Below are 27,776 nucleotides of genomic sequence, written 5' to 3' on the forward strand. Positions count from 1 at the left end.
CACTCCTTGCTAGAAGGGCTCACAACTCATTCACAGCAACACAAAAGTCTAACATATTTTCTACCTTTAGGTATCTTTACTGATTTCTTGCTTCTATATACCTTTTGTTTTTGTTTTATGCATTTTAGAGCAGAGGGCAGGGGGTTTGGAGGAGATAAGAGAGAAAAAATTTGAGGCGAGAAAAGGAGATTTAGAGAAAGAATACGGTAGGAAAGCAGCAGATAAGCCAGCACTGGAGACTGGAGGATTATGGGAGGGAGGAGGCCTGGGACCTACTGGGTGGTGGAGATGACCTGTCAGATCAGATGGCCACACCTGAGACAGGAGCAGGGCATGATGGAGAGAGGGAAGAGAGCCTTCCCGGACATCTCCAATCTGGTCCATAGAGACGCATCGCCCTTCAGCCCTGGGGAAGGCACATGGCATCCGTGCCTCAAACTGTTCTCTGAGCATTAAAACATGTGCAAGTGTGCTTCACAGACAACACAGAAATGACATGCCCCAGAATATGGAATCCAAAACCTCAGAGACAAAATAAAAACTCATAAAGATGTAAGAGCACGTTAAAACGGTCATGATCTTTAGAATAAAGAAACCATTTTCTCCACGAAGGCACTGAGCACATTTAATAAAAATGAAATGAGATTAAAGACAAGGTGCACTGCTACCCATCCCCCAAATCGAAGTGATTAGGAAGGTGAGATGTGTGTCAATGAAGGCAGGGCACCAGGAGCGCAAGTGAGCTCCTGTCACCAGGAGATCTGGACGGAACTGACACCTCCTCACGTTCATTTCACTTACAGGACGGGAGACAGCAGCCCTGGGAATGAACCGTGCTGGCACGTGCAGCAGCGGTGCGGGGCTCCGCCCCCGGGCAGGGTGTGGACCTGCGGGCGACGCAGGGCGACGGGCTGCCTTCCCCGGGCACGACTCATTACTCAAATAAACTAATGTAAGAGCTCTGTGTCACCCACAAAGCCAGAATAAGAAGCACGAACAACAGAAGTCCCCACCATGCAGAGGCACACCGCGGCACCGCCCTGTGGGAGGCAGGACAGCAGAGCGGGGAAAGAACGCCCGCTCACTTGCGCTCATCATCTGCCGGGACGAAGGCGCACCCCGTCCAGGACTTTTGGGCGGGTGGCTGGGCGGCTGGGGGCCCCCTCAACTCTCAAAAGCAAACACTTAAATGCTACTGTCTTGCGGCTCCTTTCCTTCCCCCAAGGGCATTACATGCGCTGCTTCATTCGGGCCCGATGTTCAGATCAGCGTGTCTGCTCATCCCGGCAGGCACACAGCCACAGTTATTTGTCCTCCCAGCACACGTGGCGTTGAAGAGCGGCTGTGAAACGCAGTGGACGACGCACGGCTGACGCCCTTCTGCGCAGCCACCAGCGTCCCAGCGAACCAGGAGACAGGAGGGGAGATGCCCGCTCCAGCCCCGTGCGCACCCACAGCTCCTTTATTTTACACCCTGAATCGACAGTTTCAACACATGCAGATTCCACGTGACAGGAGCGCGAGTCAGGAAGATTTGAGCTTTTACATTCTTCACACTTCGACTTTTGCCGTCCCGGCTATTAAAAAGTTATGTGTAACTTTAAGATGAAAGGCATTAGCAGCTTCTCAGAAGAGGATAATCCGATCTTCTGGAGACTTAATGAGATGTAAGTCACTGGAGCTTCTGACTCGGTCTGCTGTTAATTGAATCAAAGTCAATGACAATCTGGCTGCACTTTGGTGTGAATTTCCTAAAGGTAAGAAACAAAACATATAAAGATATTATCTAGTGAGTAGTTAGAGCCATTTGTTTACTTTGGCTTAACCTACATTTTCTGCGGGGAGGAAAAAAAATTCCCGGTATTCGCTTCATATTTTGTCTCTATAGGAGCCAATTACAGTGCACCATACCGAGAGAAGCACGGACCGGAAAAGACTAAGACAGAAAAAGATGCATGGGGCGGCTTGGTTTGTGTGTTCGTCAGCTAGCTGAGTTCATGAATTATCGGGAAGTCAGAGGATTTCTAACAAGTTAGCTGCATGACGTGACATCCAATGACTAGTTTCCCCACCAGATTTATCTTATTGTCTAGGAAATGTTTGCAGCCAACTTGGAATTGCTCTAAAGCAAAAAAAAAGAGCAAATTTTCTTTTGCTCTCAATACGAAACAACCAGCTCTAGTGGAGTCATTTTTAAAACCATGTTCTATAAATGCAGAAGTAAAATAAACCCATGATATTTTTTACTCATTAATATACCTTCTCAAGCAGGTGAAAAGAACATACATGGAGACTAAACATATTCCTTAAAAAAAATCAGTATACAGTAAATATCTAATTATTATGTAAATAAATTGTGTCTCAGAAGGCACAATAGTGCAAGAGATTCATTACGTATAACCTATATCCCTAATGAGTAACCCAAAAGGTTAGGTACGTTACCAATTACAAGGACCCCAACTGCTGACACAAGGACTATAAAGGAACTTCTTCAAAAGTTTTCAGTCTAAAAGAAGTTTCTACCAGAAACCAAAGGTGGTTGAACTGACTTGTGAGTAACACATACCTCCCAATCTGCGCCTACCAAAGGTAAAGCATATAAATATCAATGACTTAAAATCTCGGTTTAAACTACGACTGTAAAGAGAATTCCCAGCGTTCCAACCTGGCAGGTTATTTTCACCTTAAATATTTTATGCCAGAGTTGTTACATCTGCAAAAAGATTTAATGTTAATATTATAAAACTTGTGAATTTTAAAATTTCTCACTATCAGAATAATTAGTTCAAGCCCTGGAAATCTACTAACAGTAAAGTGTAGTCATTACAGATCGTCTGCAGTTACTTCTGTCACTGCCCATAAAATCTACCCTTAGAATAATCTTTAGAGCCTTAGCCCACCATATTTAAAAAGATGCTTCCTATATCCAGACAAAGCTCTAATCCAAAAAAGATACCTGCACCCCTATATTCACAGCAGCACTATTCACAATAGCCAAGACATGGAAACAACCTGAACGTCCATCGACAGATGAATGGATAAGAAAGATGTTGTGTGTGTGTGTGTGTGTGTGTGTGCGTGTGCGTGTGTGTACACACACACACAATGGAATATTACTCAACCATGAAAAAGAATGAAATAACGCCATTTGCAGCAACATGGATGCAACGAGAGATTATCAAACGAAGTGAAGTAAGTCAGAAAGAGAAATACCATATGATATCACTTATACGTGTAACCTAGAATATGATACAAATGAACCTATCTAGGAAACAGAAACAGACTCGTGGACATAGAGAACAGACTTGTGGTTGCCAAGGGGGAGGGGTTGGGGGAGGGACGGAGTGTGAGGTTGGGGTCAGCAGATGTGAGCTTTTATATACAGGATGCATAAACAACAAGGTCCTACTGTAGAGTACAGGGAACTATATTCAGTATCCTGTGATAAACCATAATGGAAAAGAATGTATACATATATATAACTGAATCACTTTGCCGTACGGCAGAAATTAGCACAACATTGTAAATCAACTATACTTCAATTAAGAAATAAATTTTTAAAATAAATAACATAAATAAAAAGATGCTTCCAAGTGTGGAGGTCAGGCATCCCACATAGAAATTAAACATCAGACAAGGTCAAGTGTGTTTTCTTCATCAGGCCTTCCAGCGCCTTCTCCTCCACACGCCTCCCACTCACCTGAAGGAAACCCCGGCCATTTCCAACATGAGCCTCGCGGCTCTTGTCTCATTGCTGTCGTGGTATTTATCAGACATGAAAATAACTTCTTTTATCCCTTAAAAGGCAACAATGAAAGAAACCTCATTATGTGCACATAGAGATACAACAAGAGACATGCGGACGGAAGCCCTGGAGGAGTCTGATTAATCAACTTTCCTGAGGGTGGGAGCACACAATGTCCAGTGACTGAAATATGTATCTGCTGCTCTCAAATACAGCAGCACATGGATGCTACTTAATCTGCCCTCCAGTCTTTATGGATTTTTTTTAAATAAATGCAAAGTGAAAACATGTCAAATAGTCAAGCCTTGATCCGATTAACAAATTTTCTTTACTGCAGGCAATCAAATATTCTTTATTCGCAAGGCAACGACTCCTAACTCAAGAGGCTAACGGGGGTGGTGGAGAACACGGGCAGAATCAGAGATGAGGACCACCGTGCTGCCAGGAATGGCTCTGCAGACCAGTTCAAGCCAGCTTGACAGAGGGCAGATCTGTTTCCTATCCCTGTCTCACCAGGCAGTTCTAACTTGAGGGCCAAGAATATGGAGGGCACTTGACAATCACTCGCTCCTCCACAAGCCTCAGAAGGGACCACAGGGGCTTCCCTGGTGGCGCAGTGGTTGAGAGTCCGCCTGCCGATGCAGGGGACACGGGTTCGTGCCCCGGTCTGGGAAGATCCCACATGCCGCGGAGCGGCTGGTCCCGTGAGCCACGGCCGCTGAGCCTGCGTGTCCGGAGCCTGTGCTCTGCAACGGGAGAGGCCACAACAGTGAGAGGCCCGCGTACCGCCAAAAAAAAAAAAAAAGGGACCACAGGAGGCTGCTCTTCCCATGCACCTGCCGCCGCCGCTGTGCTAAGGATGGCGAGGAAAACTCGCGAAGGGTCGTACACCCCCAGGGAGGGAGACCACGAGACTCCTTAACTGAGATCTTTGATCCTGATTCCACCAGACCGCTTCTGCTCAGAGATCCAGGGCTCGGGATACACAGCCCCGTTAAAGCACACATCTGGCTAACGTGGTAAGTCTTTAAATCTCAAGCTGAGAGCTTTATGGAGATAAAGTGTAGATGAATCTTAGATGCGACAGTTTGAAAAAGGTGAAATATTCCGAACACAATGGTGCAGACTTATGGTAACAGTAATGTAAGAAAAACTTCAAGTTGTACCATTTGAGTCTTATGACATTTATATGCAAAGAGATGTTTAGGTCCTCATATATCTCCCATATATTAGATACAAATTAAAATTTCATTTACAGACTCCCAGCTGACCTTGTTTCTGACAGAAGTTCACTTCTCTCCCTCCCCCCTAATCTATGCACAATATGTCAGAGAACAGTAAATTGACAGTACGTACATGCAATGCTGGTGGTGTTTTTTAGCAGCTTGCAGTTTGGGAAGTTGCAAACTAAATTAAAAACATGCTAAGAATCACAGAGGATGCAATTAGTCTTAGAATACCTGGCACCATTCAAAAACAAAACACAGGAAATATCTTGCAAAGCTGATAGTGCAGTTAATTTAGATCTAAACAATAGCGATTTAAGATCAAACACATCTGCAGTGAGCAGGCAGCAATGCAAATGTGACAAATGGGAACGGCCCGGGTCCTACCTGCCTGGATGATGAGCTTAGCACATTCATTACACGGGAACAAGGCGACATACATGGTACAGCCTTTCACATCTGCTGAGTTTTTGTTCATAATGGCATTCAGCTCGGCGTGGCACACTGTGGGTTTGAAGGAGAAAGAAAGAAAAACTTAGATTGCAAGCTCATGAAGAATTCGCTAAGAGTGTTGAGGCATTCCATTTGCCCCTATGAAATAACACAGATAACAGGCTCAATTTTTAAAAAACTGATTAGAGACGGAAAGTACTGAGGAATGCAGGCCACGTGGTCTGACAGGTTGGCGATGAGCAGCGTGGACCGCAGCAGCCCTGGGTCTGTTAGCACCTACAGCAGCCAGGAGGGGCCAAGGTCAATTGTCCCCATCCACCCCAAGCAGAGCGATGGCTCACCGCTCCCCAAGACCCACAAGGCGGGGACGGAACCACCAGCATAAAACGGCTCACTTGTGTGCTGGTAACGCACACGCAGGGATGTTCGCCAGGGCCACTAGCGGGCAAAGGGCAACTCTGAGAGCAAGACAATCAGGAAGTGAAGCTGAGCATTTCTGTCCCCAGGGATCTGCTGCACCTCATGGCCCTCAGCCCACACACACCAAAGAAAAATGCCATCGGATAACCAGCGGTTTGTCTTCCCTACGAAAACCATCCATCCACTTAATGGCCGTGGAAAGTCAAGTTCTTGCCAGACTGGTCAGTGATCCCCAAATGGTGATCCAAGGTCATCCCCAGCCTTGCCTGGGTTCAAGGTTGGGGAGGCTCCCTCCTCTCCTGTCCCGCACCTGCTGACGCCCACCCATCTTCCCAGGCTGCCAGGCTAGGTGTTCCCACCACCCAATCCACAGGTGCTCCTTTGAGGGGGCTTGTAGTATTCGCCTCTCGGATCTACTCCAGAACCCCCGACCTGCTTTGTGAGCTGCTGTGTTGACTTCTAATATCATTACTTACTTTTCTGGGTGCGTTCTCTAAAACTGTTCTCCTTGTGATGGTGATTCGCAGACTTGTCTGCCTGGTGGAACCCCCCAAGGAGGAAACCGCCATGTCTGTGTCCCCCCCCTGGAGACCGTGATGGTCTGGGGTGTGGCCTAGGCTTTGGCATTTTTCAGAGATCCTCCCTCATGATTCTAAGCTGCAGACACGTTTAGAAAACACTGCCGTGTAGAACCCTCTCACATCTGCAGGGGCCCTAACACACTCTAGGCACACGAGTGCTAGATAAATGTTTACTGAATGAATTACCATCTGGCCCTGGTCCAAATCATACAAAACTTCTAATTATAAACATGGGGGCCTTCGAAGGTCTCCCCCTCTGTCTCCAACTTATCACCCTCCTACCCTGAGCACCTTCGTCCAGGAGCACTGAGGCTGTAAAGCAAAGACTCTTGCCCACCACCCAGTTCTACAAGACAAGTCATCAGCCACGGCACCGCTGACCTACCGTGCGCCCTGAAAGGAATTCAGGGCAAAGAACGGGAGGACGCACCCTGTGCTTTGGGAAAACAGGCACAACAGGCCCTTAGTTAGATACACAATTCAGGAAAAATTAGGGATCAATTCCAAGAAAATCTTTTTATGAACCCAGATTCTTGCATCTTCCCATACTTAGGAAAGCACTAAATTCATCAACTGAGATATCTCTTCCTTGTGACTGGTTATGCTGTATGCTGACCGCACAAGCCCCTTAGCCGAGACCGTATATATATGGACCTCCCTCGCTACGTCTTCAGAGCTGTCTCTCAGAGGGTCTCTGAGAGGCTGTCTCCTGGCTCTGGTCCTCAGCAAGACCCTGAATAAAACTCAACTCCCGGCTCTTACACTCTGCGTTTTTCTTTTAGTCGACAAGGCCTTAAAAGAAGAGTGGCCTAAACTCATGGCTCTTGCACACTTTAGCTCGAATGTCCTCGCTCAGTCAATAAACTTTACTGGGGGCCCACTCTGGCTCAGACAGGATACAGACCCCGGTCCACCGTCCTCCCAGGCCTCCCGTCTTCAGGGGACGTTGCAAGTGTCCCTGTGAGTCCTGCAGCAGCTCTGCAATCCTGCAGGCAGAAAGCCGAGCTGCAGCCTTCTCAGGAGATCCTGGCGAGTGCTCACCTTAGCCTACGAACACCACGATTTAGTTGTGTGTAGAAATGAACAGTCTCTGGCATTGTTAAGAAAATCTAAAGGGAAAAAAAACAGCCGTGCTTAATCACATCACAGCCCATCAGAGAACAATCCTCACTGGCTGCAGACAGACCCGAGCCTGGCTCCTTGAGACCTTGTCCCGTAAACCCCAAGGGGTGGGGGGACCCTCAGGGTTGTCAGGGCACTGGCCTCGGAGGGGCCCCCCGGCCCCATTTCCTTCCCTGGTGACCGAGATGTTCCCAAGCTGGTATCAACACTGCTCAGTGTAAAAACAATTAGAGGAACTTGTTGCTTTTATTTCCCCCTTGAGGACACAGCCCAGGCTTCTAGGTTCTGTGTAGCTCCCTGAGCCTAATGCTATGCCGTGAACATACGGGTGTTAAATATTTACTGAGTGAATAAAGGAGGAAATTCAGATTCCAATTCTTGATGGCAACGTGGGGAAATACAGAAAGTCCTCTTGAATTCAAATATCAAAAATATGCTTTCCCACCTGATAACTATTTTTTGATGGTGCTGGTATTAATATTCAGGACCAGAGTTTCTGAATCCGTTAGGAAACTCTATGACACCGTCCTCTTATGAATCTCTAAAAATTGTCACATTGACTACAAGTGTCTTCCTCTAATTCATCCGAGGCAGCCTGGGGCAAAATATACTACGTCTGGATTCATTAACGAAAACTATCAGATGAAACAGGTTCTCGCGTGCAGCATCCGACGCCCCTGTGTAAAGGGTGGTTTATAGAAATAACACGCTGGACTATAAACAGACTTCCTTTCTCTTAACCACAAGATCACAGGACGGAAAACACAAAGCTTCTCGTTAGAGAAACAAGAGGCCTCCCGGGCATTTAGAGCAGCTGAGTGCCAGGCGCACGTGAGGCTCTGCAAAGGGAACAGGTCACAACCCACAATCCCACACGTTCAAAAGCAGACAGAGACAAGAGCGAAACTCAGGCGTCCCCTCCACACCTCGCTGCCCTCGTTCACCACCGCACACCCCAAACTCAGACGTGGCGAACACCCCCCCCAGCCACCGGGCACCTGCTTCCCGAGCCTGCACCTGAGGGTCGAGGGGAGGAACCCCTGGCCCGCGAAGCCCCTGACACTGAGCCGGGCCCCTCCCACCTCGTGACCCCCTGCGCTGTGGGTCCAGATCCTCAAGTCTGAAAGGCTGTGCGTTTCTGGCCTGGCTGGCCTCTCGGCACCACGGCCTCCAGTCTCTGCGGCCCTGACCCTCCAAGACCGCCCTGTGTTTCTCTCTGGGGCTGATCCGCCCAGGCGGCACCAGGCAGACAGGCCTCGGGCCCCAGACTGTCCTCTGGGCAGACCAACGTGACTGACGACTGTCCATTCGGCTTGTTTAACGTGGGCCAGTCAGGGCGGAGGCTGGGGATTCATTCACCTGGCCTGGCATCTCCACTGGTCACTTAACAGGTAACCGCCTGGAGGAGGCCGTTCCAGGCCCAAGGAGCGCCCAGCAGCAGGGCCTGCCTGCGACGGGCTTGCTCCGGGGCCCTGGCTGGCCTGACCGCAAGGCCGAGCGTCCTTCCCTGTATTCGCGTCCTCTCAGGCAAGTCTGGAAAAACAGCTTTGCTACGGGAGTCAGCCCAGGGTTCAAGGCCCAGTCTTGCCACTTAAAGCTGTGCTCTTTGGTTTGCAGGAATAACAGTGGCTCCAACTAACTAAATAAAAGCAGTTTGTACCATCCCAAGGGAATCCGGTTTTTAGCTTTTCCCCATGTGTCCAGTTTCCTTCCCTCAACCTCTAGAACAGCTGACCTTCTCCAAGACAGGCTGTCGCAACAAAACATGAGGCTTCTCTTCTGTTGCCGCCAAGGGCTGGGCCCTGCTCTCGGCAGCCCCTCACCAGGCGTCTCCTGTGGTGCAGGCTCCCGCGGCCCCATTTCTTCTTCTTTATACACATACACTTAGCCCCCATTCTGAAGACGCTGCCTTTTCAGCACTTTGCGTCTCTTTTCTTCTTCCTTTCGAGATGAAACTGTCTTATCTACAACTGCTACTCTATTTTTAAAATAATCACCTCTTGGCGTTATGATGCACATAGAACCTCTAGTTTTCTGTAAAACAAGGCTTTCTCAGCTGTACGTCCTGAAATCAGTTTAGTGAGTTATAAACAGCATTTTTTCCTCCTTTTTAAGGGAACAGGTGGAAAGAGAAGGCGAGAGATCAGAATGCATCCCACGTGGCAAGGTTAAGGAGGTTCCTGAAAACTGTTTCGGGTGTAAACTATGTTTGCTGCGTCGCCGTGTAAAAAGCTTAAGAAATACCAGTCTGTGGAAACCTGTTGGCCTCTGTAACGTGCTACTACACGCATACAACCAACTACTATAAACACACAAACAAAAAACTAAGCCCTAATTTATAGCCTCTGCCGATCTCTGTGGTGGAAATACTCCTGCAGGGCTAATTCCAAGCCCCCAACGTGTGGTGCGTAGCTGGGGAGAGACGTGATGTGTCGGATCTGCTCCGTGAGCCGACAGGAGGCCATCCCCACACCCTGCCGGGCGGCCTCATAGTTACCTAAACGCAGTCCTTTTCTGGCTGCAGTCTCTGGGCTCCCTGCTCTGCTGGCCCTTGACGCATGACCACCCCACACCCCCGCTCTAACCCGCTCAGCATCACCAGACCACCTCTCTGTGGGTCCCTGTGCTGCTCTCACATTTCTGGGCGTTTCCCAAGGCTCAAGCCTGCTCTTTCGTTTTCCTCCCATAGTCCTGGACTTTAAGGATTCATCCATCCGTAGATTCTGAGAGAACAGATCTACTTGTAAAACCCTGAAATCTACATTTCTAACCCCAATTTTTCCCACCTTCTCTGCAGGCCTCTTCTCTGGGTGGGCTGAGTCTTCTCTGTAACTTTTCTCACTATGATAGAAACACTCCGTAGATATCTGATGGCACTAAATTAAAGAATACATTTATCTTTTTTGAGTGCTAGCGTTTTTATGATGTGGCTTCGGAAGAGCTGCAGCAAGAACTACAAATAGGGCTGAGTACAAAAACCAACGAAGGAGGATGGCTCTGCTACTGACCTCGAGATAAGCCTAGTTTCTACATTCAGAGCAGGAATCAGGACCAAGTATTCCAAAGATACAGTGTCTAGAAAGTATTCAAAAGAAGCTGAATTGTTATAAACACACAAGAAGACAAACTTTCCATTTACCTAGAATTACTCATCAGTGGCTGAGCAATAAGCCAAAGAAATCTCCAAATACTACATTGTATCTGTTAAACACAAAGTGACACAGGAAGCTTCAACGATTCTCCATTGTTTAAAAGGAAAAGAATCAAATGCTGAAAATACCAGATTAACGCGTATGAAGTTCTTGATTGATAGAAGGAGAACCTCTGTTTCAGGTAACTATAAGACAATTCAAACGCTTTGGTCTTTTTTTTTTCTTTCCTATTACTAACTGTCAGAATTCAGAACTGCATTAACCTTGGCCCGCTGAGAAGAGACTGCATAATTAGAAAACTGTATTTTTCAAATTCCCTCTTACTAGGGCTTGATTAATCCTTACTGTCTCATGTAGGCGTTTCTCTAGAAGTTTGACAAATTAACAGGATATATTCCATCCTTGGTTAGATTTAAGAGATTCAACATTTTATAGATTTAACTTTCATCTCGTTTCATGTAAGACTGATACAACATCTATTTCAGACAGCAGCATTGTTAAGGTTACTTAAATAGGTTTAAAAAAAAACCCCTCAGAATAAGGCTAAACAATTGCTAACTGCTGCACAAATAATTTAACAGCGCGATTTTACCCCAAACCGATCGTCATGTGGCTACCAGGACATGATGGGAGATACTGGGGCCTGATAAAATTTGGGGTCAGGAAAACTATGTTTCTATTCCAGTTAGAGAAAGCCTCCAGGTTGTTTAAAATTCCTCATTTTTAGTAGTGCAGGATTTTTACTTGAAGAAAATGACTTCCTGGGGCCTGAGGGCTATTCCACCAGGGCTGACCTGGAAAGTGGGGCAGCCTGGTGACACAGCTGGGTTAGGAGCAGGAAAGAGGTCCAGACACAGAGCACCTGTGGAACTTAGCCCGACCTGCCCTGCCTTCTGCCAACACGCTCCAGGCCGGTCTGTACAAGCGTGCTCGGCGTCCCTGGGGACTGCCCCCGTGCCCTTGACTGATGGCTGTGACGGTTCTCGGGGCCAGGCGGCCACCAGCGTTCTGAGCACGGACACTTCAGCTTGCTGCCAAGAGGGAGGGTCCGGACTCGAGAGCCAAGAAGGGTGCGCTCAGGGCCGTGAAAAGGTGGGACGCTCCAGCCTGCAATTAATAACTGACACAAAACGGGGTACCCGAGTTCAAGGCTGACCTGTGCATTTAAAAAAATAACGCAACGTTAATTTTTACAAGATACTCCACTTCTGATGACAAAGCTCTTGGTCATTACTTCTTGAAATCAGGGTCCAAGTGTTTTGACTTCCGGCGTCATACAGGGATCAGAGTGGCTGAATCGGACCCGTCTCTCTCAGAGCACGGGTGCCCCCCTGCTCTGGGTGCCCCTCAGGCGCCCGACGGAGGCTTCCGCTGAGGGGTGGGGCGTGCACCCACTCCTCAGATCCATTTAGGGAAGCGCTTCCCTGCTTCAGGAGTTGGGACGGAATTGCAACTACTTATTTCTTAATTATTGAAAGATGTCCTGACGGCCTCATCTAGCACCGCCAGCCTGCAAAGGACCCATCCTTCAAGTCAAGAACTAAACAAGAGAGTAGCCTCCAGATTTAACCCTTCCCCAACCTCCCACCCCCAGCACCCCACAAAGGTCGCAAAGTGTTCACTGTCACGGCTACCCCCAATCCAAAGCCAGAATCTGGCCCCAAACAACGTCACCCCTCTGCCTCACCTCCGCTCCATGAAGTTTCCATGTTGGTAAGGCAGTGACTGGACTCGCTATCGAGTCGTCAAAGGATCTGAGGCTACGGTGGGTAGGGGAGAGGGAGAACCGGCTCAGGAAGGGACAACTACATTACTTCTCCGAGACAAACCCAGCGGCACAGGCCTGGTGGACCCCGCCCGCGCTTCTCAGCCTCTGCCCCAGAGCCCCCGCCACGGTCTTCCTCTCTGACAGCTGCTAATGTTCCAAAGCCCACTTCCCTCCCACGGCTTCTCACACAGAGCTCTGCCCATCCCCGTCCCCCCTTACCCCCGCCGGAGGAGCATCCCTTGGCGCCGGGCTGCAGCAGGGAGGGAAAGTGGTTTCCAACTGTAGACGCCTCCCAGATGCGTGTCGTTCTAAGTCTTGGTTGCCGGCAGAGCGCCTACAGGTCTGGGCGCTGGCACTGCAGGAGCTGGCGGGTCCCCCCTGCAGAGCCCATGCCCCGCCAGGCAGGAGACGCCCAAGCACGGACAAACCAGAGCCAGGGCTGCAGGCACCGCAGAAGAAAGGCCACGGAAGGCGGGAAGTGTGGCAAAAACCCAGGAAACAAGGGCTCAAATGCACCGTTTGTAGACAGAGGGGAGCTGAATCCGCAGGCAATATTGTTCCTGCAGAAAAATGTATCTGGATTACAGATGGCTTTCAGAACCAAGGGGGCTAAAACCTGGCATCTGCCTGCACCGGGGCACCAGGGTTCAAGCCCAGCCTCATCAACGATGAACAGGAACACGAGTACCTTCCCTTCCTAGCTCGCAAGGTTACAATGCCGAGCACGGCAGAAAATCGCTTTGTGAACTAGAGAGAATTCTGCCGGTGAAGCCACTGTTACCAAGGCAGAACTGCACGTGTTTTCTGAGAACAGCGGCGCCCAATCCAGCTGGGTCTTGCTATGATGAAGACCTGTGGGAGCCAGAAGCAGGGCCCTCCTATGCAGAGGCGACAGGTGACAGCACTTGGGGCTCACCTGGCCACACCCCAAACAGTGGGAACCCCTCTGCTAAGAACTGGATACGACTGCCCCGCCAACCCCACCCCCTGCACAGTTAGTGGCTTTTCTGTTGAGAAGATAAAGCAACTGCGCCCTCCTAGCTTCTGGCATTGAGGGGCGCATAGTTCAGTGGAGAGTCGTCCCTTATTACAGTCTAAGGTTGTAAGTGAAAATAAAAACAAGGAGCAGTGATAGTGCAGAGGATCCCAGCCCTGCCCCTGGAAAACATCTGGAGTCTGTTCTGTTACCACCTGTGCCCAGAGAGGAGGTCTCTGCTGGAAGAAAAGGACAGCACAAGGGAATTCTGGCCAGATCTGGGATCTGAAGAGGATGAGCTCCCTCAAAAGGCAGTCGGCAGGGACACATATACGCTACCAAATGTAAAATAGACAGCTAGTGGGAAGCAGCCACATGGCACAGGGAGACCAGCTCCGTGCTCTGTGACCACCTAGAGGGGTGGGATAGGGAGGGTGGGAGACGCAAGAGGGAAGAGAGATGGGGATATATGTATACGTATAGCTGATTCATTTTGTTATAAAGCAGAAACTAACACACCATTGTAAAGCAATTATACTCTAATAAGGATGTTAAAAAAATAAAATAAAAATAATGTAAAAAAAATTCAAAAAGGCAGTTAAATCCTCCAGGCTCTGCATGAAGCCTCAGGCTCAGCTGCCTGTGGCCCAGGCCACTCCTGGAACAAGGCTTTGGGCTGGTCCAGAGACGCCCCAGAGCCCCGCTTCCTCCTGCATGTACCCCAGCCGTCTCCTCAGACTCTGCCCCTGCCCCCAGCTGCTAGTGTGAATGACCCTTTGCATCCGGTGAAGCCTCAGCCTCCTGGCCTATGAACCTGAAAGAAAAAGACCTACTTCACTCTGTATGACAGACTCTAGGTCCATCCACCTCACTACAAATAACTCAATTTCGTTTCTTCTTATGGCTGAGTAATATTCCATTGTGTATATGTGCCACATCTTCTTTATCCATCCATCTGTCTATGGACACTTAGGTTGCTTCCATGTCCTGGCTACTGTAAATAGAGCTGCAATGAACACTGTGGTGCATGACTCTTTTTGAATGATGGTTTTCTCAGGGTATATGCCCAGTAGTGGGATTGCTGGGTCGTATGGTAGTTCCATACTCCAATAAAGATGTTAAAAAATTAAATTAAATTAAAGTTTAAAAACATAAAAATTGTGATCTTTGTACACACACAAAGACCTGCCTCTGAGACCCGCCACCAGGACTAAAATCTGTGATGAGCACAGCACCGAAGATGGACTTGGTAAATGTCGGTGCCGCCTGACCTCTCCTCCCGGGCTGCTCGGCTGGGCAGACAGGAGGACAGGCGTTTTTCCTCCCTCCCTCCCCTGCCCCCTTCTCCTCACTGCCTCTTGCTAAGGCTGCTGGCAGCAACTCAGGGCACCCAGGGGATCCACTTAGCCCCAGTGGTAGTGCTTAGGGCTAAAGAGACTCCTGGCTGCGGTGTTTCCATTATTGACGATAAAGCCCCCAGAACTCTAATTACTTTGCTTCCCTGTGTGCTAAGGACAGACAACCAGGTCAGAAGGAGGAGGGAGTGGAGACAGTGTGAGCTGAGCCCACCTCCCTTTCCACTGTCCACGCGCGATACATACATTGCTTGACGTCTAATACGTCCTGAGGAAGCACAGATAGCAGCAGAACACTCACCACTGCTGGACAGCGTTGTGACGGAAAGACCCACTGTCAAGCTTCAAAGCTTCCCTCTCGCGTTAACTGCTTTTAAAGGTGAACAGGGACTGACCGAAGGGCACTGGAACAGCAGTCAGGACCTGTGTTCTAATCGATCCCAGCTCTGCAAGGCACACCTCGGGTGACGCGCGGATCCCGGTCTGGGGTGGAGAAGACGGGGCTTACCGGATCTAACTCAGGACTCCCAGGAGAGACTACACTTGCGACCCTGTCCTACGTTTCCAGGGCGGCCCGGCTCCCTGCCCCACACAGCCACCTCTAGTCTGCCTCCGTCCCCTTTCAGCTCGTGACCGCCCTCATCCTCCACTGGAATGCTGCAGTGGATCATGTCTCCACCTGTGACGCCATGACCCGAAGGTGGCAGGTTGGCTGTCACCGCCCCTCTGCCCTCGCCTGGCGTCCTCCCCTCACTGCTGACCCATGAGCTTGGGGGCCACCCCCCTCACATCCTCAGCCATCTCCCCCTCCTGGACCATCCTCAGGGGCAGGCAAACGCGTGCTGTAATGACAGACAAACACACCCGGACCCTCCCCTCGGACAGACGGCGCGCACCTCTGCCTTGGCCCCTCCCTGCTGGCTGCCTCTGCCGTTCTGCTCTCTTCCCAGACATCTCAAAACCGGATCTGCATCCGCCCTGCCCATTTCCTCGCCTTCTGCTCTTCCTTCAGCTGCTCCAGTTTGCCTTCCAGCGGGCCCGCCCCACGGAGCTGCCCTCTGCGCTGCCAGCACGACTTGCGCGGTGCTAAACCCCACAGGCATATGCCCACCTTCCCGGACCTCTCGGCAGCCTCTGGCGTGGCCTCCCGCCTTCCGGAAGCGCTGCCCTGTGTACTTCCTGATACCACAGCCCTTCTCTGCGGGCCCTTCCACTCCCCCAAACGCCGCTCAGGGATCTGGCCAGGGCCCGGCCTCTGCACCCTCTCCCTGCATCACCTCGCCTACACCCGTGATGCCACCCAGTGCTGGCACGCCACGCTGACTCGGCTGTCCGCTCGCACACCCAACCCGCCGACCTCACACCCTCCCTGGGAGCTCTTACACACACCTTCAACCCCAGAGGCCCAGATCTCCCCCCCTCCCCTCCCCCAAACCTAGGCGCTCAACCAGAACCTTTGCAAGGAGCGGCTCTCCCTCCCCAACCCCGCACCACCAGCCCTCATGATGCTGCCTCCCAAGTGCCCCTCTCCCCACCTCCTCCCCACTGCCCTCTCGCCCGGCCTCCTGCAGCTGCCCCCGGCTGTGTCCCTGTTTCCACCTGCCCCCAAACAACCCACTTCCCACACCCCCCAAACTCCTGACCCTGCGGGCCCCCAGCCTTGCCGTGTTACTCCGGCCTTCACCCGCCAGGCTTGGGCCAGACGCTCTCCTTGCTGCACAGTGATCTAGATCTTCCTCCTCCAGGGCCTTCACCCAAGCAACTCTCTCTGTGGAACGTGGTTCCCATCCCCAAACACCCATTACGCCATCTTTACCTGACGGGGGCCCATCAAATCCTTCAGATCTCTGTGTAACAGTCACTTCCTCAGAAAGAAACATTCAATACCATCTGTTTATCCCATTCATGTCTACCTGCTCCACCATCAGTCTGCAAGCTCCCTGAACAGAGAACATGTACATTATTTACTGCTGGAGAGCGCCTGGCACAGAATACATAAAATAGATGCCCTGTAAGTATCTGCTGAGTAAATGAACAACTACAGGTGAACATGCTCGGAAAAATGTCATGTATTATAAAATATAGTTACAATTTTTAAAAAGCAAGACGCCTTAAGAACTCACCAACAGACAACTCAACCTGATATGAGTAGATGACTCATTTGTATTTATTTCAATTTCTAACTCAAGTTAGAAGTTATAACTCACTCGCAGAAGGAAAAAGGACATGAGGAATTCTGCTTCCCTTTTCCACCTAAACTCAAAATTAATGGCATTTTGAACAAAGTCTTTTAATTGTAGAATTTAAAAATTCATGCTCACTTATCATATTCAATATTTTTTTAAATTTACTATGGCATCTATCACTTGAAAGCACACAGATGAAATTTACACCTCCATGCACTGGCTAGGACCTGCGCGTCAGACGGCATGAGCAGAGAGAAGACGGGCACATTCCAACCACCTTGCTTTCACCAATATTCTCCATTTATCAAGGGATTTCCTGAAGCCAGGCCAGTATCCATGTTTCAATAAACATCACCACACGGACTGATTCACAAAAGGATTTCTCAAGTCCTTTCTTTCTATTTGGTCTTAGAATAACCTCCTGTCTCCAAAGAGTTCTAGGTGTCTCTCCTCTCTTCATACATATTTTCTTGTATTTACGCACGGGGTCTTTTTCTTCATTGCTGTCCTCCAACCTTTTTTCATCCATGTTTGTGGGGTAACCTACACTCTGTGTACCATCTCCATCGGTTTATATTCATCTCAGAACTGGAGCAGATCTGAATCACTAGAAGGAGTTGCGGGGGAACAAAGCCTATTTCTCTCTATTAATTTGTCCACACGCACAGATGCACGGTCCCTCTGTGTCGCTGCCATCAACAGCTGTTTACTGCAGCTTTCACCCCAGGATGCTTCCCGAACACCCTTAAAACCCCTTAAGCAGAGAAACAGCACCCTAATCAAATAAAATCAAAGCTATATTGTTTAATTTTTCCCGAAAACTCTAGAACTGGAGGAGTCCTCAGTGATCATTTATTTCAAAAAGATACTGAGAAGTGAATGTCAAGTCGTGTATCTGACAACCCCACAATCCCTGGGTTTATGTACATACACCACCCCTGGAGCCCCGGCTCTGGACAGTCAGTCTAGGATTCTCTCACTTGAACCTGATAATTGTCATTTTAAGCACTGTGGAGCTTTTCTTAGCCAACATGCATATTAAAGGTTTGTATGGTACCACGCAAATATAAAACAAAAGTCCTAAGAAGTAAAAGTAATAAACAATATAAATAGTTGCAAAAATCTCTGGGAACCAGATTTTATTGCCTATTTCTGGGAGCAAACTATATACATATATATATATTCTACTTTAATACCAGTATTAACAAAGCTTATGAAAGATAGAGTCTTGATGAAAAAAACTCAAAACAAAACCTTAATAATTCAGGCCAATTTCAGAATAGATCAATCAAAACCCACATAACTGACAGAACAGACCAACAGAATAAAGACTCCAAGGTTCAAGGAGTGTCAGGTGCTCCCTGGAACCACGATGATGGCAACCCTGAGTTTCTAAGCAAAGGCTTATCAACATAGAGAATTAAAGAAGTTATATTTATCATTCAGGTAATTAATGAGCTCACATACTTAATACAACCTAAAATAGGTTGAGTGTGGCCCTGAAATTCTGTTGACGCTATTAATCTCTCAACAAACCTTTTATTTAGAGAGACTGTACAAAGACAAACTTCAGCCCCCTTCCTGGTCATCAATTTGGAAATCACTAACCTTGAATGATTTTTAAGTTTTATTATAAACGTCCATGAAGTAAACTGACTTTTTACAGACAAAGACCGATATGTGTATTTTCAGGGGAGGTTTGATCCTATAGATAAGCATTTGAGCTTTTCCTACATCTGCTCTTCAGGACAGGTAGTTACAATACACTGTTACTACACATCCCTTGTAGACATTCATGGTGAAACAGTAATCTCTAGCTCTTAGAAAATAACTAGCCCTGAATTTATAGATTAAAATGTATAGATAAAAATCAAATAAATGAACAAAATCATGATTTATTCTTTTCTGAAGGCTGTTTATAAACACTTATACCTGAATGTGAAATACACTTATGTTAAGCTGGGGGGAGCCTCATTCATAAGCCATTGTGTTTCCCTGTTTGTCTAAAACACCGCACGGTGAAACCCGAGTTTGCCCCTCTTTTCCTAAAAACAATATACTTTATTTTTTTACTGTAAACTTGCTCCAAGGTTTTCCATTGATTACACTAGTTATTTTGTACAAAAGTCCCTAATTAGGCCCACTGTCAGGCCACAAGTACTGGATGGCTAGGCAGGGGAGGGATGTTGGGTCGCCACCAGTGAAATTAGAATTCTGCAGGAAAAGAAACAGCAAGTCATCAAATCCATGAATCTGCCTAACAAAACCAGAGGGCATTCAATTTCAACCGGCTGAGGGAATAAATTTGGTCTTAATTACTAAGAAGCTCTTACGTTGTGAGTAAGTTGCAGCTTAAGAAGGATCAGCCTCCTAACTTCCTGATAAATTAGTTTCTCAAGACTAACCTTTTGGATGCCAAAGAAATACATCACATGCATGGCAGTCGGGAAAATGTCAGTGTTCAAAGGGGTAAAAGGTAAATGGCTAAGTAATCACTAAAACGACATCTACGCATGCTTAACAACATGCTAAATCTGAAAAATAAAGACTACATTTAAATAGAAAATTTAAAGAAGCACTGCCACACGCTGGCAAAACTGTTTCAAGCTGCCACGCTGAACTCTTGCCTTAATTCATTTCCAGCATTTTCCTTCCCAGCATTATACTTTTTTTTTTTTTTTTTTTGACCACGCTGCACGGCATGTGGGATTTCTTAGTCCCCCGACCAGGGATCGAACCCGCGGCCCCTGCAGTGGAAGCGCAGATTCTTAACCAGTGAGAGTTTTCCTGCATAAATATGAACTGACTCTGGAAAAAGTCTCATGCCTCTATGTCTGCCTGATGTATCAGAGTGTGGGGCTACCCCCATCTTGGGACATCAAGACTATGGTCCCCTCCACGAGTGCGATGCAACAGCCAAAGCAATCCTGGCTTCTTGATTGACTGGGATGGAAGAGGAGGCCAAGCAAAGAGGCCTGCTTCCCCACAAATCCCTTCCTCTATGGGAACCAGCATGGCAGGAAAATGCATTCAAGTTTGATGGGCGTGGGAGCTCTGTTAAAAACGTGAAGTTTAACAATGGCTCCCAAGGAAGAAAGAAGTTGATTCTATGCCAGCACTCTGGTCTGTAAACCATGTCATCAAAATTGGTTATGAAAACCTGAGGAAAGAGTGATCTCTGAATTACCACAAGTGTTTCGCCTCCATTTTATAAAATTGGTATTTTGATTAAAGGTGCTTCACTGATGAATCGCACGAAGAGAAAGGAACTCAAAGTGTCAGCTGAGCGCTTCGCTCTGGGGTTAGCAACCACCCCTCATAAAAATTAAAGTCTTCCAAAGTTTTTTACAAGGTAAATTAGATATATCTGCTCCTTTCCAGTTTTTTTTTCATTGTCATTCATGTGAAAAGGTGTCACTATAATAACGCTGGCTTCTTCCTGCCACTTACTGTTACTGACATCATACTATCTTTTGGATTTCTCAGGAAAAAGATGAGATAAAAGGCAGTTTCCTTGGCAGGGGGAATTTTCATTTTCCATATTAATACCACATTATAATCAAATCGTTTCAATGAAGTTTTGATCCTAAGCCTGGAAGAACAAAAACACCCTTTAAAAATGCCTCTCTAGAGACACAGCCCAGAAAAAACACCATCTCCCTACTCCGTTACACGTATTCTGTGTTTACCTCCCCTTCCACAGAGTGTCAATCAAGACTAATGACTTCCAAACTTACAGAATTAATAAGGAGAATTAAGCTATATATGTTAACCAGTAAACTTAAACTTACACAGCTCCCAAGCTCCCCTTGGGAGAAATGTGAAGGGAAGCCAGGGGCAAACGGCTTCCTGCTTCATCCTAGGCGCAGGGCACCACCACCTGAGCTCTCGACCTCTGGGGGGTCATTTCATCGAAACCTCTGTTTGTTCAAGTGCATAGCGAGAAGAAAATGGGTGGCCCACTGTGCTGCCATGTACCCGCTTCAGAAAAGCCGAATTCCTGTGCCCCACCGCCCCCGCAAGGAAGCACAGAGTGCTGGCCTCGGCATTAGACGATGTCACCCTGCCTGTGTGGCACTGTATTAGTTACTTAACGTTTCTGGGCCTTCAGGTTCCCATCCATGAATGAAGTGGGTAGCTTAGACCCCGTGGGCACAAACCCCAAGGTACCACCGAGGTTCTGCCAGGGCTACAGGGACGGTCCACAGACTGGCAAACATATGTCTAGCACTTACACACACTTTTTTCCAAACATCAGGAAAGTTCAGATTAATGCAAAGTGTTACTGATATCAAATAGCTTTTTGTCATCATGGATCTTCTTACTCAAAAGATACTAATAAAAGGTATGATCTCACTTTTGTGTGGAATCTAAAAAACAAAAACAAGCTCACAGATACACAGACCAGATGGGTGGTTGCCAGAGGGGGTAGGTGGGTGGGAGGTACAAGCTTCCAGTTATAAAATGAAGTCCTGTGATGTTCAGCATGGTGACTGTAGTTAATAATAATACAGTACTGCACACTTGAAGGTTGCTAAGAGAGTAGGTCTTGCAAATCTTCATGGTAAGAAAAAAAGCTTTGTAAACATATCAAATGCTGATACATACGAACCATCATGTCCTATACCTGTGACTAATATAACTTTCTATGTCAATTACACCTCAGTTGTTTAAAAAAGATACTACTAGTTTAACTAGCATTATATAGGGGTCTTGGAAGGTTTTTTTTGACATTTAAAAGAGGGTCCCCATATACTCAGAAGAATTAGGAAGCCAGTGGTCTGGAATCTAGATAACGTCTAAAGCTCCTCTACAGGGATGGACACAGAGTCATCCCTGAGACAGCAGCCCAGCCGCCGTTAACGCTCACCCAAGTCCACACATTATCACTTATTTTTTTTGACTTCTTTTTTTTTTTTTTTTTTTTGCGGTATGCGGGCCTCTCACTGTTGTGGCCTCTCCCGTTGCAGAGCTCAGGCTCCGGACGCGCAGGCTCAGCGGCCATGGCTCACGGGCCCAGCCGCTCCACGGCATGTGGAATCTTCCCGGACCGGGGTATGAACCCGTGTCCCCTGCATCGGCAGGCGGACTCTCAACCAGTGCGCCACCAGGGAAGCCCCATCACTTATTTTTTTTAATTAATTTTCTTTAAGTCTTAAAACAGAAAAAAAGAATTTGCATTTAGTCAATTAGCAGCGAACATTTCTATTACATCCAAGGCTACCTAAACATTTACTTCTCTGTGACCCAAAATCCCTTCAAAAGACCAGACCGAGTGGATACTTTACAGCCAGTCATAGTTATTCAGACTTAAAGCCCATCTTTACATGTATTATGATGGTAGTGATACTAAATGCCTTTTAAAAACCACTCAATACGTTCTCCGACTTTTACGGCACATCAAATTATAGGCTTACTCTCGTGAAAGAAAACTGTCTACATTCTAACACGGCTACATGTAAAATGAATAATTGATAAGTAAGGGGCAAAGAGCTTTGAAAACCTAGAGGTATCACATGGTTAGTAAAAAATAATGCACACAGACAACCAGTGCCCTGAAACGCAGCAACCATTCAATAGAAAACAACCAGTGGAGCTGGACAAATGCCGGTGTGGGTTTTTTTTTTTTTAATTCCTTCTGGAAAGGAGCTCTGAAAGGTACTCTCCAACTTGGACAAAAGGCAAGTGTCTCAGAACCAACACAATTAGCTACTGGAGACGTTCTGGAAGTGGGAAGTCGGGGGATGGTAAATATGCTGCAAAGCCTTGGGCTTCTAGGTCACTGCCAGAAATGTGCCTGGGGCTCATGGTGATTGAAGGAGGCACAGGTCCTACGGGAGAGCCGCCCTGTAACCAGTGAGGACCCCTCTACGCCGTGCAGACCACTGGCATCGTTTTGTCACCAGCCTCAGCGTCACAGACTGACACCTCCCAGGAACTCCTCTACAGGGAAGCTCAGCGCCGGGACCCACAGCCCACTGTCCTGACTCAGTGAATACGGGCTGCGGTCCTTACACACATCACTGTGGACCTTGAATTCATCAACCCTTTCATCTTTATATGGGACCTTGAACTGTCCTGTGAAAAAGCACCTTTGCGTGTGCCTACAATGAACGAATCATTTCCCTTCTTTCTCATCATTGAAAGCACACAGAACCAACAGCAGGGTGACCACGAGTTTCTCAGATACACTGGCGCCATCTTTCCCGCGCTCCACTCGGCTATAAAGCTGAGGCTGAGAGGGCAGTTCTACCCTCTTTTCCCCGGGATCCGACTCTTCCTTCTCTGCCAAGGGGGCGAGTTAAATGGACTAACCCGACAATGAAATCCCCTTAATCACGGAACTGTTCTATTCCCTGAGAACCCTGAGTGCTTTGTAGATCTCCCCAGTCTCATTCTTCAATTCCTTCTCCACCTCCAGGCACTTTTTTTTCTTTTTCTTTCAAAAACGAAGCAGTTGCCCTGAAGCAGCTTAGAAAGAAATTTATGGGGCTTATTTAACATGATTAAGGCCCAGGAACATTAGTAAAAATATATAACTTAGGCTACATGTAGACTTGGAGCTCTTCGTGAGAAAAACTCCAGAGGAAAACCTAGCAGGGAAGAGCCAATGAAACAGAAAGGGCTCACATGACACCGGACCCTTATTTCCTGAGGGCATAGCTTTCCCATTCGGATGGCCTGCATCTACGGCACTTCCAGCAGAGGCAGTCTGTTCATTTCCAGACATAAATTCAGGTCCAAACGTTAAGAAAATTCAGCAACCAGCATATGCAGCCCAATGCGCCTCTTTACAGCATTAGTTGCATATTCTCCAGGGAATTAAAGGAAAAGTGAGGCTTGGCTGGTCACTCCCAGATAATCTCTGAAGCGAGTCCCCCTGGGGCTCAGATAGCCAACAGATTATAACAAGCATCCTCTCCTAATTTAAAGATGAAAACCAGAGTTGGCCAGGCCAAAGGTCTCGCGTGCGCATCTGGCTCGCGGTCTGGCCAGCGGCCACTCTGGGAATGCGGCGCCCGGGGAAACAGGAGCAAGCGACTGCATCATCCCTCTCCGGGTGTCCAGCTCACAGCTTGTGTCCTGCTTCCCAGAGACGAGCTTGAGCCAGATTTCCTCAGTAGATGGAAATGCACGCTGCTTCTCATCAGAGCAAAGCCCTGGCCAGTACTTGGTTAGCTGGCCCCGCTCCCAAGTAGCCAAGAAACAAATGGCAGGGCCACCTCCCCCGGGGGCTGTGGCACTCTGCAGGGAAGCCCACCGCCAGTGAAACACGCGAGGCCCATGAGAGAGCCCTGGCCCCAGGGCCAGGCTGTGTGACCACTACCACGCCTCCACTTCTTGGCTCCCTTTGGCACTTAGGGGAAATTGGGGTACTTCAATAGGAATTTTTTTCTTTCCAGCTGTCGGTAACAACTGAAAAGGAAGATGAGGCTTTCTGACCATCTACCGTATTTAAGCACTCACCGAGGCTATGACACAAGCAGAATGGAACACACAACATGCCCTACCGTAAGGGTATTTGGTATCCAGTATACTCTCCGCTGTCCTCCTCCAAGGCAAGAGGTCATCGCTGCATCCATTTGGCATTCCATTGTACCCAATGCCCACAATCTTGTTTTCTGCATTCACGATGCAGGCTCCGACCTACAGGAAGACATGCCCAAAGGCTTGGTGACTTCGGGTGGCTGGTCTGCCAGTGGAGAGGCAGTAAGGGAGACCAGAGGCCTGCAGAGCTCCAAGATGGGCACGCTACTTCTGGAGGGGCTAAGAGCTCTGTCTCCTTGGGGTACGAGAGGCAGTGAACGATGGCATGTGACAATTTACTCTCTCACAGGAAGAGGTAAGCAGGCAGGAATGCAGCACAAAAGACAGCAGATTTCCTCTGCTTTTTGTAAGTTGGCAGGTGTCCACTGAGCCTCTTCCTCTTGTAATTTGCTCACTTGTAGGTACCTCCGTGTCTGTGAGTGTCCAAACATTCTCCTGTAAAACTCACTTACCGGGCCTCCCTGGTGGCGCAGTGGTTGAGAGTCCGCCTGCCGATGCAGGGGACACGGGTTTGTGCCCCGGTCCGGGAAGATCCCACATGCCGCGGAGCGGCTGGGCCCGTGAGCCATGACCGCTGAGCCTGCACGTCCGGAGCCTGTGCTCCGCAACGGGAGAGGCCACAACAGTGAGAGGCCCGCGTACCGCCAAAAAAAAAAACAAAACAAAAAAAACAACTCACTTACCTGGGAGTTTGGATCTTTGCTCCTCTGTGCCGATAAGAAGGCCACTGCCATGAAATACTCAGGCCATTCCAAATAGTCATCACGTTTTTTACAGGGAAATTCACTCATGCTGGGCCTAGAAGAAAAACACGACAAAATAGCAGTGGGCAAACACATTTTGGTCAATCTGCTTTCCAGTTCAACCCAAAGCACATTTCAACTTTGGATCTCCAAACTCAGACAATTTCAATTTACATTTATCAATCAGAAATCACAGCACATGAACCCCAGACGGTCTCTGGTCTTCAGAAAAAAAAAAAATAAGAAATGAAGTTACTATTTCGGAAGTTTGGATTCGGCTTGTATGGCTGCGCATCCCCAGATATTACACCTATTTACTGCTTTCTCATAGGATTTTTTTGCCGGTTACTACACATGCCTGCCCTACATATCACTGGCATCCTTTACCTCTCTCCCTTATCACATGGAGCCAGCAAAAGAGGGCAAGGGAGAGGAGAACAACTATTGATCATCTAATATAGTTCAGACACCGAAGGTTATACACATTATCTCACTGAAGCCTCGTTCTGAGCTAAAGGTAACTAACATCCCTCTTAGAGACAGGCTCAGAGAATATAAGCAACTCTCCCTAAACCACACCGGATTATTCTCCATGCCAGTTGGATTCCATTTGGAGCTGTCCCAACTGTGATAGTCATGTGTGCCTTCCCTTTCGCTTAGGTTCCCCAGGTGGGACAGACGTTATCCACTGTGAGTACTGAACCAAAAGAGGAGAAACGATGAAGACTGCCAAGTGTCGTGAGTAAGGCAAGATTTCGGTAACACTGCGCTCTACTCCCGGGCAGGCACAAGCGGTCTCTCCAACAGGAAGAGAGCCCTGAAGGGACCTAAAGCTTCCAGTAAGCGGGTGGGGGGATCCTTTCAAGGGAGAGGAACCAAGGGCAAGGAAGGAGGGCAACGCAGAAACCCGGTGGCTCTCAGGGAAAAGTCTGATTTTTAATGTCAAGGGCTGAGGATGGGGAGGCTTTCCCAACAGCTGGGCTTCGGGACCTCGCTGTGAAGCTGACGCGACCGTGCAGCACGTCGGTGCCTGCTGGGAACCTGGTTACCCACTAGGTACGCTTCCCCGATCCTAAGGGTCCTGTAAACCCTCTTAACGCGAAGCGACGCTGGACGGAACTGGTTTACCACGCGGTTTAAGGGGCAGCATCCAAAACCGCTGCTGGGGGCCCGGAGGGGTGCTGGCTAGGCAGGAGGCCAGGCGAGGAAGGAGAGCGAGGAAGGAGAGCGGAGGGAAGGGAACTTACTACCGGCTTAGGATTAGCGCTCACTGGTGCCCTGCAGCCCCGCTGCAGAACGGACCCAGGGAGACACGGCTGGTCACCGGCCCGGCCGCAAGCCACGCTCCTCCCGCCCCTCGAGGCCAACCCCGGGACGCAGCCACCGGCCCCGCCGCCCACGTGGCAGCTCCTCTCGGAAGCCGCGGAGGCCGCCGCGCGCCCCGCCAGGTTGACCAAGCGCCGCCGGTCCCGCGCCGCTTCCCCGGCAGCACGTTGGACAGGGAGGGGGCGTCCCCGCGGCCGCCCGCTGCCCCGGCCGCCCCTCCGCTCCCCGCCCGCGACCTGCAGGCCGGCGCCCGTCCCCGCCGCCGCCGCCGCCACTGTCCCGCCGTCCCGCCCGGGAAGGAAGTCGGCAGAGGAGGCGGGGCCGCCGCGTGGCCGGAAGGTGGCGGGTCTCCACGCCCAGGTCGCCAGCGCTTCCTCGTCCCGGCCGGCCGGCGACCTTCCGGGCTGGCGCACGGGCGGCCGCGCCCGGGCCGCCCGCCCCCTGTGCCGTAGCGGCGCTTGGGTTTCGCCCTTGGCTTCCATCTGGCGCCCGCGAACGAGCGCCGAGGCCGCTGGGCCGGCACCTGCACGGTCGCCCCGCCGCCCCGGGTCCTCGGACGGCACGGCTGGTGGCCGCGCCCAGGCCTCCGACTTCTTCGAAACCGCTGCAGTTTCAGATCTCGGGATCTGAGGGTCGTTTCAGCGGTTGCTGGCGAGGGTTTGGGGTTTTTCCTCCTCACTTTTTTCGGGGCAGGACTGAGGGGAAGCGGTTTGGGCCCCTGGAGCGGGCCTGCGACGTCGCCGGAGCAGCTTCACCGTTCCTCGCGGGAGGGGTTTGTTGGCAGGCAGCGAACCGGGTCGGGCGGGGAGGCGCTGCCCTCAAGGCACAAATGCCTCGAAGCTGCATTTGCATAAGCGCTGGGCTTGGCCGGCTTCGTTTCCTACGCCAGGCGTGGGGAAGAGCCTGAGACGCGTGCTGAACGGAAGCCTGCTCCCCCTTCCCAGCCCCACCACTGTGCACACGCCTTCCTGGTGCTCCCCGTAACGCTTGCCGGCTATACAATTGTGCATATTTTGTTAACGATTGTTAGAAAGATCCGAGAAACTGGGTGCAGGTCAATAGGGAAGACCTGGGGTGACATTTCTGAAGGCAGCTGCTCCAAGGAACGAAATCTGATTTTCTTGAACTTTCTTATTCTCTTCAGACGTCTAGCCCCGCAGTCGCTGGAACATTGG

At 49.2% G+C, this 27,776-nt stretch overlaps 1 protein-coding gene across 6 annotated transcripts; it reads right to left on the minus strand.

Annotated features, from left to right (window-relative positions):
- Positions 1–608: 608 nt before the first annotated feature.
- DCTD (dCMP deaminase) lies at positions 609–27,489 on the minus strand. Of its 6 annotated transcripts, none has more exons than XM_067721958.1 (6): positions 27,281–27,458; positions 25,216–25,330; positions 24,496–24,631; positions 5,359–5,475; positions 3,701–3,797; positions 609–1,751 (listed from the first exon to the last, which is right to left on the minus strand). In XM_067721958.1, the coding sequence occupies exons 1-6, from the start codon at positions 27,451–27,453 to the stop codon at positions 1,673–1,675; spliced, it is 717 nt and encodes a 238-aa protein (XP_067578059.1). In that variant the 5' UTR covers positions 27,454–27,458; the 3' UTR covers positions 609–1,672. The 6 variants fall into 6 exon arrangements, 5 of the variants coding, with proteins under 5 accessions (XP_067578059.1, XP_067578064.1, XP_067578063.1 ...); XM_067721963.1 differs by lacking the exon at positions 27,281–27,458 and adding an exon at positions 26,838–26,935; XM_067721962.1 differs by lacking the exon at positions 27,281–27,458 and adding an exon at positions 26,526–26,764.
- Positions 27,490–27,776: the final 287 nt, after the last annotated feature.

The sequence above is a fragment of the Pseudorca crassidens genome, chromosome 21, assembly GCF_039906515.1.
Source record: "Pseudorca crassidens isolate mPseCra1 chromosome 21, mPseCra1.hap1, whole genome shotgun sequence".
In the NCBI taxonomy this organism is placed as follows: domain Eukaryota; kingdom Metazoa; phylum Chordata; class Mammalia; order Artiodactyla; family Delphinidae; genus Pseudorca; species Pseudorca crassidens.

Excerpts from the sequence above, each read along its gene's own strand:
- DCTD (XM_067721958.1), bottom strand. The coding sequence starts at position 27,453 with ATGCAAATGCAGCTTCGAGGCATTTGTGCCTTGAGGGCAGCGCCTCCC. Across the intron at positions 25,331-27,280 it reads TCAGTCCTGCCCCGAAAAAA|GCCCAGCATGAGTGAATTTC; the intron begins GTGAGGAGGAAA and ends TTTTTCTTCTAG. Across the intron at positions 24,632-25,215 it reads GCAAAGATCCAAACTCCCAG|GTCGGAGCCTGCATCGTGAA; the intron begins GTAAGTGAGTTG and ends GTCTTCCTGTAG.